At 39.6% G+C, this 19,807-nt stretch overlaps 1 protein-coding gene across 2 annotated transcripts in view; it reads right to left on the bottom strand.

The window, feature by feature from the left end:
* The window catches only part of gmds (GDP-mannose 4,6-dehydratase), a 303,343-nt gene that overhangs the window by 168,089 nt on the left and 115,447 nt on the right, over positions 1-19,807 (bottom strand). For both annotated transcript variants that reach the window (XM_088919281.1, XM_088919282.1), the window contains exons 5-6: positions 13,118-13,310; positions 11,175-11,279 (exon numbers count right to left, since the gene is read on the bottom strand). In XM_088919281.1, the coding sequence (XP_088775407.1) occupies positions 11,175-11,279; positions 13,118-13,310 (298 nt within the window). The remainder of the gene's footprint in view (positions 1-11,174; positions 11,280-13,117; positions 13,311-19,807) is intronic.

Below are 19,807 nucleotides of genomic sequence, written 5' to 3'. Positions count from 1 at the left end.
CCACCAGCACAACTCCTCCACAACTTGTTTCACTCCAGCCTGCACCCACCTCCTACCTGCTACAAGGGCTGAGAATGTGCGCTGTGCTCTACGCAGAGACTGCACAAAACTGCTAGGAGCTACAGTACAAGGAGTGACCTTCTCTTCCTCACGGTCTTTGTAACTCTACTGTATTTTTTATGTACAGAAACTGTAAAACTGGCATAACCACTAGCTACTAAACGAGAACTTAAACCCCGCTTTTCCCACAGATACTCAGGTAGGAGTGTTCTTCCAGCAAGGCTAGAGCACGGCGAGACGATCCCCAAGAGCTGTGCTCGCCTGCTTTGTTTTGAGCCAAGAAGAGGCAGGGGGTGGGGGAGAGACGAGCACAGCGCCGGATGTCATTAGCACTGTTAAAAGGGCATCTCATTCATCCAGATTCTTTGTTTCTACGACAACCAGGTAACACAAATACAGGTGCGGAGAAGGCTGTGCACAACCACGTGCAGCCTTACGAAACCGAGGTCTGCCGGTTCAGAAGGGCTTTTCAAGGTGTCAAGAGGTGGGCAGCAACACGCTGACAGACAGATCACCGCTGCACATCGGGGTGTGACTGAAGCCTTAGGACAGCTGGCAACACAGGTCTGTCATATTTCTCTTCCGTTTGAGTCATCATAACAATAATAACAAATAAAAATAATAACGGTTAAGTGTCTGATCCACATGTTAACTCCCTTTTGCTTCTTTATTTCTAAATGTTTATGCAGGGGATTAGTTTGTGGTTACAAACAACATCGATATACTATGCACATACTGTACACTGTATATATATTCCAAATTTATGTGTGATCAGTTAACATAATATTTAGAAATCAAATATTCATAAATTCCAAGTTGAAGTATGGGTCTACTAGGCTTGTATTGTATGCTTTATAACATCTAAGTTTTTTTTTCAAGTTATTGAACAGTCTTATTTTACTTTAGAACTGCGAGAATCACCAGCTTTGTTTAAAGGAATGTTCAGACCAATACCTTGGATGTTTCCTGTAATGCTCTAAAGTACCTATTTTGCATTATGTTGAGAAAATCTAGACGAGGTTTGCTAAACAAGTTCCAGATAAGGGTTAAAGGGGACCTGCAGTTCCAATTTCTCAGATCAGTTATTAAATGTCCACAAAATAAATTCATTGATGTTGTAGTAAAAAATGACAAATTTTGAATTAAGCACAAAATAGTGAACTTCGTGAAAGTACTGTAAGTCATCATGGTAACGCAAATTTGCATTCAAGTTCCTACGAACTGTGACACGAAGCGGTCCTTCCTGCTCACCAGTCACCCTAATGACTAATGAAATGTGATAAAAATGCAAATAAGCACAGGTTGTGCAGCAGATACTTCACCGCAGAAGTGTCTCAATGTGATCTGCATGCAGAGTTAACTAGGAAGTAGTATTTGTCAGCAAAACCATCTCTAAGTCAAGAGCAATATTTCTAAATTAAACGAGATGTATCCACAAGCCTGATTCTTTACGATGTAATAGGGCAACTTCATGTCACCGGACGTTTTGGTTGCTTCATTCTTAATCGCTGGAAATGGCACTGAGCGTATCAGGAAATTTAGTCTATTTCATGATTTGTTTGTGATTTTATCATTTCTTTCTAACCCCTATATATAAAAATAGCATTGCAGTCCCCCTTTAATAAATCCTGGAATGTACTTTGGCCTCAAGCCCATCTAAAGGCCCTCACAGCTTTATTGCAAATGTTTGAGCTCACTCTGGTCAATGACGTCATCCCAAACTACTTTTATAAGTTTTGGATGATACAACTCAACAAATTAACTCAATTAATTACTTTGTCAATGAATGAACAACTCAATAAAAACACATAAAAACTGCTAGCACAGAAAAAAAATGCCATCACATCATTCCTATGGCATTATGCAAAAAAGCCTGGAAGAACAAAAAGTTAAACCATTAAAATAATTTACTATACACGAAAACTGAAAAATGTTTCCAAATCGTGCCTATGTAAGCATATATAATATGAGAGCTCATTTTACAGGACAACTAGTGAATGCTGCTTTCAAGGGTCATAGAACGTACAATATGCATATCTTGCTATCAAGACCCAAGGAATATCACTGCATGTACTGTACTACTGTCATACTGTTCAGTCGGAAAACCTCAGGTGTGTAAACCTGAAATTAAGAAAAGCCTGAGAAGGATTTAGGCCAGGGGTCCCCAACGCTGGTTCAGAACAGCCCCAATCCAGCAGGTCTTATAGACAGCAATTCCTAAAGGTCTGGAACAATTTATCCCTCATCAATTAAACAGGTGGTGTGTTCAATTAAGCGATTTAGAGATTGTTTGGAACAAAAATCAGAAAATCCTTCAACCCTCAATGACCAGTGTTCCTTTCATTGAAGCACTGTTTGCTTAATTGATAAAATGGGTAAAATCTCAGTAGAATATTGTCATAGATATGTGCTTCTGCAAAGAGAAGAAAGACCATTGAGTGAAAACAGTAGAAGTATAACAGTTTTACAGAGGAGTGCATAATTATATTTTAAATAATTATTATAGGTATGATAGCACAGTATACAGTATGTATTGAAAGGTTTAAGAAGGTCTATCCTTAACAGTAAATTTGTTAGGCTAGGATATTGGTTTCATTTTATGTGAATGCAGTTAGAGGAAATTTACTGTTTTTGTTTCTTTGTGTAGTATGTACTGTAGATTAAGGATATTTAAGTTATACAAATATATAATCTATTGTCATAGAGGCAGCTGGTCTGAATATAAACTGGGCAACTTTCTGAATGTGGCTAGGAGTTCCCAGTAACTCTGCAAAACTCTCCATTAAGGACAGTAGCACACCGGTTATTATTAATTTGCAGCTCAGTTCATTCTCTATTAGTTAATCTCTACATTAAATCAATGCCGCTCTGAATTCACAAAACCAAGGATTCACAAATTTTTGAAAATTTATTTATGACTACAGATATAAATAAATGAAGCAATCTTATGTGATAAGTGATGAGCAATCTCATAAACCTCCACCCATCCAACGATTTTATAATGACATCATCCGGGAGATTAAATAATATTTTCGGGGTGTTTCAAAACACCTCGACGTAGGTGTACATCTTCCTGCAACAAAGTACTGTGTTCAAGCCTCAACTGATAGTACAATGTTGGACTTGATTCACGACAAGATGTGAAATGGACTCATGCCCATATGAACATCGTAAGAATAATCCTGGGGCTTCATGAGCAAATAGAGAAAAACACTTTGAGAACACCTACATGTCTCACTATTACATCAGCAAGAGGAAGTTCAATCTTGTGTCACTGTTCACCCATTATGAATTTGCACAGGCAAAGGCACCAATCTCACAAATAACATGATCATATAACCCAGTTTAATTCATCACGAAAAATGACAGCACAGAGGGCTTCTACGATAACACGTAGGCGAAAAGCCTGTGATCATTTTCCTCAGATTGTAAAAATATAGCTTTCAAAAACAGGACTCTCTGAGCTGCTGCTATAAATACATGACTTATGTCTAAGAAGAAAAAAAGGCTCATTTTTATAAAACCTACATATAAAAATAAAAACAACACTAACTGGACAAATTTCAACGTATTTTGTGCCAGTTTTCAACATTTTTAATTCTTTACAAAATGTCTTAAAAGTTAAAGCTTGTAAAAGTCTTCATGTTTTGTTTTCCACACTTATACTGTCCCCAGGTTAATTGTATCTTCACACTTAAAGGAATTTATGAGAGTAATCTGCCTTGGACCAAGAGGTTCCAAAAATCCTCTTATTTTTTATTTATTCCCCAGTAACAAAAGAAATACAGAATAGGGTCATGATCTTTTCAGGAAAAGCAGGACTTACAATCTTAGTCAAGTCAAACTATTTTTTAAAGAACCAAGTTTCACACGATGCTGCCGATCGTCATTGAGTCTATATAAATGTCCTTCTTTTGCCAGGTTAAATTGTATCTATCTTTCTGGACTGTGCCACTGTCTGTAGTCTACATATAATACATGTAATAACTGTTTTTATTACTGTTTTTAGTCAGTTATTAAACGAGGGGTACACCCGACAAGACAATGGACACAGAGGGCATATTTGAGGGCGAGGAAATGTAGGCATTCGGTAGGAGCAGGTGAAAGAGAAATTGTTGATAACTTTGGCAAAATTATCTGACCAAGTCCCAGCTCAGAAAGTGAGGCTCATGTTATTTTTATGTTACTTTGTGGGTATTTCTTTGTGCTCTCACCATTACACATGTGATCTCCTGTGAAATATCATCTAAAACTATGAAAAAACTATTAAAACCTTCACTGCAAGATGGCGTTCCTGTCTTCTCCTTTAAATGTCACTGCAGCAGCAACGATCACTGAGGAGAAGCTTCTTTTCAGACTTCAAATCTTAAAAATAGAATTTGACTGGGTTTTCTTAGGTGAGTCTCTTTCTTGATTTCTCAAATATGGCAGTTCCCTGAACAACTTTTACCATGGAGAAACTAATTCATTACATACTGTATTCTGAACATAGCAATTCAATCTATGCAGAGGCAACAGACACAGCTACCAACCACATTTACTCATATTAAATAACCACAGCAGTTGTTATAAGTACTGTATGTGATTTCAGTTGTTAAACTGGCACATAAAACAATACGTGGACTGCGAATGAAGGGAGAGACAGGGTTGTCTTGAAATTAACAAGTCTAACAGATTCAGCATTGTTTCTGATGGGTTTAAACAGGTAGAAAGTGGGGAAATGTGAAAACTCCTTTAAAGTAAATTGCCCTCACCTTAAGAGCAATCACTGCTCTTGCCTCTGAAATACCCCTTATCTATCTGACCACTTTGTCATTTGCAGGGGTTAGGTATCTTAAAATGTATAAAGCTGCTTACTCTTTAACCAGAGAAGCCTTATCGTATATACTAGCCAAACAGTTAGATTGAAACTCCAAGAAAGTGCAGGATGCTTAATATTATTAGTTGTTCAATTAGGGCTGTGGCTGCGGTAGTGATTCCAGTATGAATCACAGGAGGCACATTATACAAGTGGCATTCAAAATATTTATATTCAAAGAAAAAAGGGCCGTAGTATTTACCATTTAAAACTGATCCGATCTACATCTACCTGGCCACCTGTGTGGTGCTTCCTCTCTTTTTCATGGTAGGAAAAGCACAGCATCGGGTTTCAGGAGAACCAGAAAACGTACTGGTAATGGCCCGCCTGAAATGCCTCCACTGTTCCCTGATAACTAGCCTGATGGCACACACTGCATACCCTTTGAGAGTACTAAAGCGATGACATCATGCAGTTTCCTGCACATGAGGGCGTTTGTGTTTGTCGGCTGGCACCGCCCTGTTGTTAAGACAATGATGTCATACTATTCGAACACCGCCATCACAACCCTAACCCCCCACCTACCAATTACTCCACACTACATGCGCAGCAACAGATAGCTAATTCATCCCACCAAGGACCCCAGGTGGATTGTAAAGCATCAGGCTTTCACAAAACTAAAGCAACATTGTTGCCTGGACATGCACACCAGAGAAGCACTTTATTCATTAGACATTTTGAGCATTTACAGCTTGGTTTTTACACTCCAGTAATTTCTTTTATCCTCATATTGTGACATATAGTATTATTGAGTGTTGACTGCCCTGTAGTCATAATTGCTCTTAAGATTTCACAGTAAGAGGGCAAGCTCTGGCAAATATGACTGCATTACCAATGCCTTACAGACCATTGCTGCCTGAAGCTGTTACTGAGAGTGTTGACTGCCCTGTAGCCATAATCGCTCTCAAGATTGCACAGAAAGAGAACAACCTCTGACATACAGAACTATAACATCAATGTCTCACAGGCCAGTTAACCTGAAGCTCTAAAATGTGCAGTGAATACAATGCAAGAGAAAAAAGAAGAGCACGAAGGCCTCCTAAGCAGACTGGGGTTGTATTGCTAGTTTGTTAAAGCGATGAAATAGAATGGCAGATCTGATGTGCAGGAAAAACAGACCAGGAACTCTAATGTCTAAGGGCAATTTTTTGTTGGGGAAAATGATTACATCCCAACACTTTTCAGGCTTTTAAAACCATTTCTCCTTTTGTGAGCCACTATCCAGAGAGTTCTTTTGGTCTCTGCCAATTATCAGCAGCTGAAGGTCTTTTAAAAGTAGAAGATTTTTTTCACTTAAGTTCTGGTTACACTAGTCTGACATTAAAAGAGACTTGGCAATACCTGCCTAATATTGGTACTCAGTGTGGAAGTTGAAGACCCCTGTTTTAGAAATTACATGGAATGCTTCAAAATGATTTGGACTAAAAGCAAATCTACAGCAAAATATAGTGGACAAATTGTAGTTGCTTTATGAAGTGCAAAGAGTATCTCCAACAAGTGAAATGGTTAGGTTAAGGTGAAGGCCTTATCATGGTGTTAGGGATTATCTTTGTCTAAGTGAAATTAAGAGACCACAGAAGGTAAGAACTGTTCCTGAAAGGGATACTTGTATGTCACAGGTAGATCCTCAATCTGCTAGTACTGATTTGGGTGGAGCAAATCACTGAGGCCAGCAGCAGAGCATGCTTTGGGGAAGTGAGTCCTCAGCCCTCCGGTGATGAGTTCACACTCCGGACTACAGCGCTACTCTAGACAGTGTGCTCTCAGTTCTAAAGTGGTTGAGGTGAAGGTGACAAAAATAAATAAGAAGAAAAAAACAATAAACAAAAGCCAGTCTTTGTCCCCTCCAAAAAAAAGAAAAGGATGGCTGATTTCTTAATGAATATTCTTTATTTTAAAAGTAGTGGGGATGTACAAAAAATGATCTGAATAACAATCTTTTAGTTTCTACATTGCTTATAAAATTCTACTTTGCTCATGTCCTCTCATTACACAGTGACTAATAAGTCATTACCCGACCACAGTTTATAACTTTCTCATGTTTGGAAAGTTTTTTCCAAACCAAGGGCAATAGCTAGAGTTACATTCAATTGTTTTAATCCTTTAAGGGCCTCTTGCAAATGATTCTTGTTTCTAATTCTTCCTCCGATTTTGAATTAGACTACCCTTAAATCACTGCTTTCTAAAGTCAGAGCTATTTTCCTCTCAAGATGGTTATGTGCTGAATGAAGTCATTAAGAAGTTCTTTGAGATGCAAAAATGAACACCCTAAAGCCATCCTGGACCACAGACACTCCTGACTTCACCGAACAAATCACTAGCTAAATCAAGCCTGCTTATGTTTGTGACTTATTATTACTGACAGATGATTAGCGGTGATCTTTAAAACCTGCCTTATTTTGGAGCTGCAGTATCAGGACTACACACCCCTGATCTAAATGATTAATAATAATATGAATAATAATAATTGCTTACACTTATATAGCGCTTTTCTGGACACTCCACTCAAAGCGCTTTACAGGTAATGGGGACTCCCCTTCACCACCACAGCCCCACCTGGATGATGCGACGGCAGCCATAGTGCGCCAGAACACTCAACACACATCAGCTCTCAGTGGGGAGGAGAGCAGAGAGAATGAACCCAATTAATTGATAGGGATTATTAGGAGGCCATGATTGGTAAGGGCCAATGGGAAATTTGGCCAGTTTCTCTTTTCGAGAAACGCCCTGGGATTTTTAATGACCACAGAGAGTCAGGAACTCGGTTTTACGTCTCATCTGAAGACTCATCTGAATGTGCCCGTTTACAGTATAGTGTCCCCGTCACTATGCTGGGGCATTAGGACACACATGGACCACAGAGTGAGCGCCCCCTGCTGGCCCCACTAACACTTCTTCCAGCGGCAACCTTTTTTCCCCAGGAGGTCTCCCATCCAGGCACTGACCAGGCTCACACCTCCTTAGCTTCAGTGGGTTGCCAGTGGTGAGTTACAGGGTAATATGGCTGCTGGAATGGATCAGTCCATTCCAGGTTTTATAAGAAAATAAATTCTAAACACCAGAGCTCTTGACCTCCACAGTCTGACCTGTTAAATATATATATAATTAAGCTCACATTAAGCCAGCATTTCATCCTTTACACCTTAGGGCTCATTTGGTTATTGAAAACAGTAGTCACTACCCTTAATGTAAAGCTTATAGATGTGGGTCAGGAAGAAAAAAAGTCTTGGGTGTTTGATGCTGGTGTAGTTGTGAATGACCAGTCTATTGAAATGGTACAATGTGAAAAGATCCATGCCTAAGCCATAAAGCACACAAAGAGGCTGTTATAAAGCCAAAACCTGGTAAAGGAATTTAGAATACTGATGATAAAGGATTCTTTTTTATATAATAACAAAAAGAAAACAGTTTCCTGCTTACCTCTTCAAGGTAGCTTTTGGTAAAAACAAAGCATGAAATTAAGAAAAAAATGAAGCAGAGATAAACTCTGATATTCAAAACTCAAGGGAAAAAACACCATAAAAGAATGGCAGACACTGGTCTAAAGTCATGCAATTGTCTTTTGCAACAGCCTTGTGAGAAATATAGGAAGCAATCAAAGTTAGCAACATATACTTGGAGTAACAGGCATAGCTTCAGATGCTGAAAGCTTAACCGTACACTATCATTTGGCTAAACGATTACTATAAATAGCAGGTTTACTACTGTAGTTCACACAGTGTTTACAGTTAATTGCAGCTGTATTATGCTCAATTATGGCTAAAATAAGTTGACTTACAATGATTTCCTAGTCATAGTCACTTTAATGTCTTCATTCTGCTAGATTAAAGCAATTAAAACAATTCCGAAAATGCTGCTGCATATTCTGTTATGGAAGAGATCTTTCAAGCATTTGAAACAGCAGGACTGATGTTTAGATTAGGCTGTTCTGTGTGCACTTCTTTCCTGTTTTGGGTTACCTAATTTTATGCCATAAATGTCAGAACATATTTTATTATTCAACACTTTCTAGAAAGTGGTACATACATATTCATTCAGTTTAATATCAATCTATTCATTATATTAATAACAGCAAAACAAAGCACCCTAAACCCAGAGGACGACAATTTTTGCAATCAAAACTGGGATCTTCGTGAAGACTCACATCAACACTGAAAAGGAGGATTCCCAGACGTAGTCCACATAAAGATATCCGCCTTAACTGGGGCTCCGATTCTTTTCTTTCCTTCATGCCTCAATTCCGCTCGAGAAAAACATGCTCTTGCACTTCACAGCTGTGAACTCTGGAATCATGACAACGGTTTTGTCCTGCTGCTCTCCCTTATGAATTAAGGTCTGTGGCCACTGATTTCAAAGGGCTGATACAGTATAATCAGTGCTTGAGTTGATGTGTATGATTTTGGTAATGGTGTATAATCTACACAAGCATCTGTGTCTGGCCACATCATTATAGCTCTCCACCAACACATGCAACTCCTGCCAAGCGCAGTGGTATTTTAACTCATTACCAGTGCCAAACAAGGGAGCTTCATTTCAACTATGATGCAATTAAGTTTAAAAAAATCATTGCCACATAACCTCATTGCAGTGAACGCTGCAGGCCTGCTCTCAAACATATATTATCCTGTACAAATCAAATGACTAGGAATTCTCCACTAATGTGGCATTAGAGAGAATGGAGCAGTTTCCTGTAACTCAGAATTCTGCGTCTAATCTGGATCCGCAGTCTTAAAATGACAGATACATTTCTGAGGTTAAACCACTGGTGGCAATAACTTAAGTTGGGTAAAATATGTGTATTCCATTTATTTTAGAAAAGAATTGATTGCATGTCTTGCATTAAATATATATTTTAGATGCCATAAAAACAAACAATCCACATTGATAGAATGACTTAGGGGTTTCCAAGTCGCTTTTTTCTGTATGATGTGCTGAAATTGTAGGATGTGCCCTATACCAGGAAGAGTGAATGTTCTTTAACAGTGGTGCAAATGTAGGGAATTTCACCTTGGGAAGAGTCACACGTGCAACAGGGTTTATAAGCACATAATGAGCAAATTACGGCACTGGCACTCCGCTGGGAACTCAGGAGTATTCAAATCTCCTTCATCAAGGTGCTGGTTCTTTGACACATGAAAGCCGTTGGCCCGGGGACATGGAAATCCAGTGTCCTGCATTACAGTGATGCAATGACTCAGATGAAGGACGCCGAAGCCTGTCAACCACTGAGGCGGCGGCAGGGTTTCAGAGGAAGCCTGGAGCAGGTCTCCAGGCATACAAGGAGCCTGTTACAGTGGCATCACTCCCTCGGGAGCTCAAGTTCAATAGACCAGTCTTTTGGGTAGGGGGTTTGACGTTTGACTGGGCTATGTGGCAAATCTGGAGACCAGCTGCGTAACATACACAGCCCAGAGTTACAGTATATGCCACTTTCATTTACAAAGTCACGGTGTACACAGAAATGGGCTGCAAACCAACAATGTCTGCTTTTGCCCATTTAAGAAGCTCTGAGGCCCATTCTGGGATGCTCACATGCAGGGTGGGATTAGAAATGGTTGACACACCAAACTGGGAGCATAAAGGCGGAGCAAGTAACGCGTATAAATGACCTGCATTTCAAACGTGGAAAAAAATCATCTGTTTTAACTGCAACTATATCAATATTATGTGAAATATGACACTGAAAATACTGTGAAGAGCTGTTTGAAGAATTACTCATTTTCTGTTGAATTCTCTTGTTGATTTCTTTGTGTTATGCTATAAAGCAATGCAGTGTCAGGTATCTTTCACACCACCTACTCTAGATGTGATGCCAGAATCCCACCTGACATGTGTATTATCTGCATCATAAACGTTCCTTTTTGTCTAGGAGGAGAAGACAAACCTTTGGTAAAACAAACCTGATAAAACTTGTTCTCCGGGTTTAGCCAAGACCTCTAGGTTATACTGTAAGATCAGTTATTTGAACAAAATGTCAGTGGAGTAGCCATATATACTGTCTACATACTGTACGTTTAATGCATGTTCTTATTGAACTAACATACTTTTTGGTAGAAGCCTTAAGACGGGCATGCAGCTAAATACAGAAAAGAGCTTCAGGGAGTCCGGTCACACACAGTAAGTCGGCTTGTCTCTCCTGAACCCCAAGAACAGGCCCATTCTAGAGGCTTGGAGTTTATTCAGTGATAATTTACGGTGGCCCCAGTGTTCTCTAAGGGTGTAAAATGTCCTCAGGAGTGGTTTAGAGTTTTCTTACCTCTCCTCGGGCTCTCATGGTTGAAAAGAATGCCATTGACGGCGAAGAGGTTGTAGGCCTCCCTAAAGTTCACCACGATCCAGTAGGCGTAAAGCTTGGCTGCTCCTGGTTGGGGGAGAGAGAACAAAATGAGATTTACACCACGGCAGACCAGTGACACCCCTGTGCAGAAGAGTAACGCCGTCAGACTCTACCGGCTGATAATATTTCACAGGTAAAGAGACGTGTACTTGATGGTGGGAGGCTGGCTGAAGGGATAAAAGCTTTTTTTTTTTTCTGTGCGGGAGATACCAACAAAGAAATGAGGCTTCTCCACCGTTGTTTTCTTTAGGCTACTAAAGCAGACAAGTCGAACACTCGTTTCAATATAAATCTGTTGTTGGGGAGGTAAAGGCGGTGTTTTGAATACGTCACATGGGTGACCTTTAATTAAAAAGCTATGACATGTCATAATAGAGAAGTGCGGGAGAGCGTTCTGTAACATCGACCGGCTGTTAAAGGAAACCCAATCATCTCGCCTGAGCCAGAGCTCTTCATTTCTTCGCGTGACACATTTCATACTCAGCCTGGGAGAGACGAGAGCTCTTAGAAGAGTTTTCATTTAGGCAACAAAGAATTTGAAACCTTATCACTTTCCATTCAGTCTCTAAAAAGCATCAGTCATCATTCTAAAATGGGATTAGGTGCTCTGCATTTGATATCAGAGGGGTAAATGTACTTCTCTCATCTTTTTGCTTCATTTTTAAAGACAGGGGTGCAATTTCAATGTCAAGCAAAAAAAAAAAAGAAAACATTTAGCTTGCCCGGGCAGACAAAACCAAAGTGTTAATGTAAATAAGAAAAATGTGACCTGCAACACAGCATTGGATTGGGAAGATTCACGATTTGTACCTTTATTTATTTTTTCTTTATGACGATGTCCATACAACAGAGAAAAAAAAAACAAATCCGCCTTACAAATAATGATCGAATACGAAAGTTTAGTTACAGATATAAATGGACAAAACTGTCTGCATTTCTAAATAACATCTATTTAGGCCATATAATTACTGAAATTATTTCCACATATGGAAGCTATTAATTATTGATAAGGAAATGTATCATAGCAGGTCAGCAACATTTGCGCCTTTAGTCTTTAAAATAACTCCAAGAAGTAGTGCTGAAATACATTTAAAAAAAGAATAAGGGGCAGGTGAGAAATACCTAGTGATGCACTTGATTGTAGCCCTAAAAGGAAGACAAGAATATCTTTACAAAACGTGAAAAACAGTGGTCTTCCAAGAGTAACCTGACCGTCCTGTAAACGTGAGAGGGTTCAGCCCAAGACACCCACGCTGCTTCAATCCACTCTAGATGCTTTTTAAATAAAGCCATGAGAAAAGTAGGCTAGGCACATGAGATGGACTTACTGAGAGCACGTGTCTTCCTCTTCTTGAACGTACTTAGTGTATATGCAGCAGTAAAAGAAAGAAGAGTTTTAAAACTAGATTATGATGCTGGCAAAGAAGGCAAACAAATGGTGCCTAGTGTCCTGTAAAGGGGTGAAGGTGTGTGTCACTGTGGTTACACGTGCACTGAAGTTACAAAATCTCCACATGTGACTTAATTTAAAATCTCACCCTTCGTTGAATTGATGGTCTCTCGCTTCTTTACCTCATCTGTTACAGAGGCTGATGAAGTGTAAGTTCCTGTGGGATGAAGAGCACTACAGAACTACAAGGAACTCTTCTTCTTACGCACAATATTGTCCACTACACTAAAGAAGTGCCATTAGCATGGATTGAAAAATGAAAACTGGCAAGTTCTTCAGCCATGTCAACAGGCTAACGTCGCAAAATTTGTTCACAAAGATGAGCCATCCAGGTCTCAGCAGACAGGGAGGGACAGCACGCCCCTGAAGCCCACACAGCGGAGCAACGCACGCCAGCGCGGCGGGCCCTCACCATACGGAGAGCGGGGGTAGAACGGGGTGGTCTCCTTCTGAGGGACCTCCTGCACTTTGCCGTACAGCTCGCTGGTGGACGCCTGGTAGAAGCGCACCACGCTGGTCAGGCCACACGTCTTGATGGCGTCCAGGAGCCGCAGGGTGCCGATGCCATCCACGTCCGCAGTGTATTCAGCCAAATCGAAGGAGATCTGAGGGAAAGAAAGGGAGATGCACACTGCAGCGCAGGTCGGAATGCCAGGATGCAACACAACAGGCTGTTCTGATGAAGTTGGAAAAAAAGCTACTCAAATACTAACCCCATGCTCCTCCGCAGATTGACTTAATTTCCTGTAGCATGAATGCCTAGTAGTCTAAACGTCATAAAACCTGAAATGGACCACAAACTGCTATGCAATAGGAGTCTTATTTGCTTCCCTGATTTCCCACTAGTGGCAGCCTTGATGAGGCAGTCAGATTGGAAAACCCAGTTTCGGCTGTGCAAATAGACCGTAAGACGATGTAAATTCTATCCGTGGAAATTTGTAGCCACCCTACAAAGCAGCGTAGCCAATCACAAAACAGTTATTGTGAAACTATTGAAGTAAAACTATTGGAGAAACACAGTCAAATGATCAATACAAGGACGTAACTGGAAAACCGCAGCATAATGATTTCTAAAGTAGGAATGCATCAAACCCCTGTGAAAAAGGAGATTAGGCATAAAAGCCATCAAAGCTAATTTTTGAAATCCTATTACTGCTGATAATGGGACTTTGCATAAAATCTTACGTCAGGTATAAAAATAAAATGGACCAACTTTATCATCTTCTGGTATCCCCATGATAACACAGACTTCTGAATATAAGGGCTTTTCTTTTGATCTGCACTTGGTTCTGGGAAATGTAAAGGTGAAAGCAGGGAGACTAAAAGGATTTGTGGTTACTCCTACAGCCCACAAGACCTAGATTTATAAGTGGTATAGGCCCTTGCCTTTCTGCAGGGGTCAGCTAATCAGCTATACGGTGAGGATAACACATCACTACACACTGATATATGAAGAAAAAATATACACTATTCTGTTTCTTGCTATGATGAGTGAAAAGAAGAGACTTCATGGGACAGACTTATAAATGTTGAAGATATATTGCTGCACAAACAGTTGAACCAATCCCAGACATCTTATCTAGGCTCACACAGACTGTGATTACCTTAAAGTTTAAAAAAAACGTTTGACACTTTACAAACTGCTGCTAATAGGCAGTATGTATGTGTGAAATGTGTGGATTGATGCCCTGAATCAACCGCTTCACCTCAATGTTTGGAACCGAGACTGGAGATTTACCGCCCCACGAACATGTAATTGGGCATCAGTGATGGACAGACGGAGCAGTCATGATGATGTATCAGTGAAACTAACACTACAACTGACCACAACAAGGACAGCTCTGAAATGTGTTCCCAGCAAAGGTTTCTGCTACAGACCCTGTATCAAACAGTGGAAATTCAGATGACCGGTTTTTTTTTCTGAAGTGATATAAATCAGACAATGGAGAGAAATTAAAAAGTGATTTAAAAACAAAAAAACACATCAGTTCACAGCACTGGATATCCAATTTGGAGTGCAAGGCCAGTGGTCCGATATGAAGCGTTTCACGGTAAGAAGTTGAGTCGTGCAGCTGTCTCGGATTAACTACTGTCTTTATGTCTTTATTGTTTATTATTGCTGCAATTTTATAACATTACTTTTAAAAATTACTGCAATGCAGAGCATGTCACGAGTTCTAATCCAAATCTTTTTCCAAGTCTTGTCTGTACACCACCTATTGAACTTGAAATCCAATGCTGCACTAATATAGTATTGAACCTGCTTATCACCATTTTAAATCTGAAAATGTTCTCATTTCATTTTCATTAGCCAGATAATGAACATCATTCTCCCTGAGGTTTGTATGTGGTAAAACAAGTAGCAGCTCCCAATTGTAAAGTATAATTACATTTTTCTTCATACTCTGTAGTAAACATGACGTTATCCGGACTGAACTTTTTTTTCTAAGTGATAAAGTATGTGAGATCTAATGTGATGTGCAAGGCCTGTATGAACTCTGTAACAGCAGAGGAAATAACTGCTTGACAATATCTATGGAAAAGCAGAAAGAACTTGGAATATACTGTAGGCATCAAAGGAAGCATGACAGGAAGTGCTTTTGTGAAATGTTCTCACTACACTACGGAAAATGTTCTCTAAGTCTACTGCTGCACTATCAATCAGGCAGGCTGACATTGCACCTCAACCAGGCCATTACAAATCAAGTCCACAATGCCTATCCTGTGGTCGGACCCACACGCTGTTACTGCCTATATCACATAAAACCATGTTAATACCAAAGAAGAAGTAGCTTACAATTATGGAAATGGCCAGTTTCAGCTCAGTCAGCCCCACTCACTAAAAGCAGCCACACATTCCTTGTGGTGTACATAAATAATGAGAACAAAAACAACACAAAAAAAAAAGACTATTCAAGGCACACTTGCTGTACCGCTGCCTCAGCAGGTTACTTGTCGGAAAGCCTCTGAAACCAGACCATCACGAGACTGGAATGGACCAGGGTCAGGAGGACCTTCATACGGTTTCTCGGGGGATTCCAAAAAACAAGGCCTCAGGCCCAGGGAGACTGTGTGAGATGTCTTGCACCAATGTTTCTGAGATCTCTTCTGGACCAAACTCGCAAACAAATGGTTACAAATCACCGCAGGATGTTCTACAGGATAAGGCCAACACAGTGCGTCACATAGACTTACTACTACCTACGATTCATTTTCTTTCAGCACGCCTCGCTTTGCTTTTCTCCGCGAGGGCAGGATTAGCTGCAATACTGGTGAAAGCCCTCTCCTCCTGTCAGCCTGCTCCTCGGCTCTTGGTCTGCGTTAATGGAATGCGCAGATAGACCAGATAATGGGGGCACAGGAGATGACTAGTGGGAGAGATAAAACTGTTCCCAGGAATCAGCTTGGCCATAAAACCTTGTCAGAAAAATGTAAACCCCTCATTCTTTCCCCCTTTCATTCGTTATCACCCTGACCATTCATTATTCATTTGATGGGGTGGAGGAGACACCAGGGCTCTGCAGTGTGGGCCATTTGTCTTACAGAGAAATCTTTTCCAATCCTACTGTTTAGAGTCCTTCTACTCCACAAGAGAGGCAAGAGAATAAGGGGGGGGTTGCTCAAAGAACTCACTTCAGCTCCTTGGAAGAGATCAAAGTTTCCTTTTTCTTAAACATTATGGCACCATAATGGTTTTGCGGAGCTGGAGTAGGCCTTGGAGCTTCGAAGGCTGCAACGTGAATGATTAGTGACACTGTAATACTTTGAAAGTTTGCTTACAAAGGGAGATCCAGCTGGGCCAGAAGCTTTAAACTCACTTGAAAAAAAGAATAGGGGGTCTCAGAGCCACTGGAGAGCATTAGTGAGGAGATGTAAAGAGATAGCCAATTCATTTTTCCTTTTATACGCGTCCTGGGAAAAGAGGACTACAAATAAAGTGTGGGAGGGAAAGTCTACGTTTGTCTAATTTTTTTGCCTTTGCAAAAGAAGCAGAGGGGAGAAAAATTGCTCTAACACAAATGTTCTTTCTTTTTTTCTATCTTTCCAATCACAATTCCCACATATAACACTGATTTATGCTGCAAAACAAAAACCACCCATCAACCTATTTGTTTCCAAAATTCAAAATGGCCTTTAGGTAGACAAAAAAATAATCAGATAACCTATACAATGGCTTCTGTGTTTTGAAAGAGCCATACAAATTTGGACATTCAAGAGTAGAAAAAGCATGTATTGTATGATTAATATACAAACATGCCTGATTTGAGGTTTGTATGAGTTTTTCACAACAGAATTGTGTAGAATTGCTCAGGAATTGACCATGTCAAATAAATATATATATTAATTAAGCCTGAGCAAAGAATGAGTCATGACTTGTGGCAAATGCTGCTGAAACCATAATTATAACACGCAAGCAGGCAGACCGAACTCTGCAGGAGTTTGTATTCTTTGTTTCTACAATTCCATAATCAGTGGTTCTCTTGGTTTTCCATTGTTAGCACTGTCAATAAACAAGGATAACTAGTCTCATTTAACAATTTTGCTTTTTTTTTCCACTTGAGTCTCAGCCACCATTTATAATCCTACGGGGCTGTCTGAGGCGGAGGAACTGACTCTTAGCAGTTAGGGTTAACTGGTCCAGACAAGAGGCTGAGCAGACTCACACTGGGCTTTCCAGCCTTTCAAGTTTCCAGCTTCCCAAAGGAAAAACAGGCCTCCTACAAGATTTACAACGTGTACAGCTCAAGAGACCAATGAAATGGGAGGACAAACTGACAAAGTTAAGGACAAAAATATCTTCCTACAAAGGGACAAATTAGTAAAAAAAACAACACGCTTTGTCAGAAAACTCATCCTGAATGAATTATTGACGGATTTCTATCAGGAGATAAAGCCCTGATTAGACTTCCAATGTTAAAATCACTGGTTAATAACCAAGTTTGTAGAATTTAAATTATGATTATTTTAATTTAAATAATTGAACCTGTGGATAGCGTTTTATCCTTCCATGCTATCACTTTATAATCACTTCTCATTTTCATTTTCATGTCAATTGCTGCCACATTACATAAAGCTATTTAAACTGTGGCTGGATTTTTTGTAAGAAATGTTTTTTGGGATTGATTGAATGTTTGCCATATTCATGAGTCTCAAAAAGACGTTAAAAAACGTCCATCCCCTCACCCTTTCAAAAAGAGTACCTTTTCCAGAAAAAAACCCAGAATCTAAATAAATCAGATAAGTGCACACTTTTTCCCTGCACTTTTTATTTTCTCCTCTGGAAAACTAATCCTCAAATTGTTTACAAATCGGAATTCAATAATATAATGAATTTAATCTCTTTTACTGAATAAGAAATCATTATTGCATGAGTGGTGCCGATGCAAAATTCACCTACATTTTCTAATACAACGAGCCAATGTTAGTAAGCAGACATCATGCCTGTAAAGATTAATTTTTGATTTGCCCAAAGCTGATCTGTAATTGCTTGGAAATAAGCCTAATTCAGAATTTATTAACGTATTTTGCAGCATTAGTAATTGGAATTTATGTGACAAGTATGACTTTAATACATTCCAATTGTGTGATGAGTATACCTTAAACCTGGAAATACAATATCGGAAAAAACAATCAAAATTCAGCAAATCACAGCTTCTGAAACAATGTATCAGCAACCTTATCTGGGGCCTGTTCAGCCTTATTCATGGAAGAAATTGGACAATGATGGTCTACATACCCATCAATCCCACAGGATATCATCAAAACTATTTATTCTTGCAAAGGCAAGATTCTCCTAGGTGATTTTAAAGCGGCCTGCAATGCCTCTTGGCAGGCATTGGTGATATTGGTCGTGATGTCTTCCATAAACGCACTGAGCTCCCAGTAAAACGGATCACCCCCTTTATTACTTAATTCTTATCATTCTAAGCCATTGTGCTTCACAAGCAGAAAATAAAATAAAATATATATATCCATTGAGACAACAACAGATGACTAACCAAGTAGATGACATGGCACTGTTTTACACACAGCAAAACTCTAATAATAACACCCCCTTTTCTGGATCACTTTTAATTATTGGTAAACTGTAAAATGAACCACTTCTGCGTTTTAACACTGAAATCCATCTTTCTGCCCCACGCAAGATTCCACACTGTTCCTCACCACACACAGCAGAAAGCAGTACTGGGTCCTGATCACACAGGCTTAACAACAGCACACAGTGCACTGCTGCTATGCCTTTCCAAGTCCCTGGCAACACGAGCAATTTTTTATGAATATTATTTTTTAGAAGGTAGAATACATAGTCACAGAGGGGATTAAATACAGCTGAGTGGCTGGATCTAGTAGGCCTTGACAAGCTAAATCAAACAAATTGCTCTAATACTTACATTCTTTGTAATTATGTAACTATTGTTATTTCACCAACAGCGCTGAAGTTTTAAAAGGCTGGATTCAAAGCCTGAGGCCCTTAGGTCAAGTTCTGGCAGATATTGTTCCTTGCTTTGTTGCCTGGGAAAAATGCCAAGTCTCATCAGCGCTGGGGTCTGCCGCCAAGTAAATATTAAAAAAAAGGGAAAATAAGTTACACGCACACGTGATTTTCTTTTAAAAAAAGTTATATAGAGATTAACATCTAGATGTATGGAGGATAGTTTTACAAATTCATAAAACAAAGATGGATGACACTCTCTCAGCCAAAGCTTGTAAGTTTATTTCCTTCAGCTTAAAAAAAACAGGACGCTAATGTGTCCTCCACTTTGAGGCTGTTACACTTATGTAGGAAAGCTGAAGGTCTCATTAAGAAAGGTTTTAGTGACCCTGCGCATCATTTTATCACAGCTCAACACATTTTACTTTTGAAAGCTTACAAAACGATTTATCATTTAAACCAGCTTTGTTGTCTCCACTTTGTCACTTTGAATAACAGCCAGAATAGCATAGAAAAAAAAAACTCCCCTTGCCCCTAGTTCACAAATATCTTTCTTATCTTTCTAATATCAGGAAAAAAATAGAATTTACTATTATTGTTTATTTGCTTAACAGACACCCTTATCCAGGGTGACTGGCAGTGTAAATAAAGGTTCACAGTATCTGTCAT

Source organism: Atractosteus spatula, chromosome 6, assembly GCF_055471065.1.
Source record: "Atractosteus spatula isolate fAtrSpa1 chromosome 6, fAtrSpa1.hap1, whole genome shotgun sequence".
NCBI classification, from domain to species: domain Eukaryota; kingdom Metazoa; phylum Chordata; class Actinopteri; order Semionotiformes; family Lepisosteidae; genus Atractosteus; species Atractosteus spatula.
Note: the sequence above shows the minus strand (reverse complement) of the source record. Positions and strands in the feature narration are given on the sequence as shown.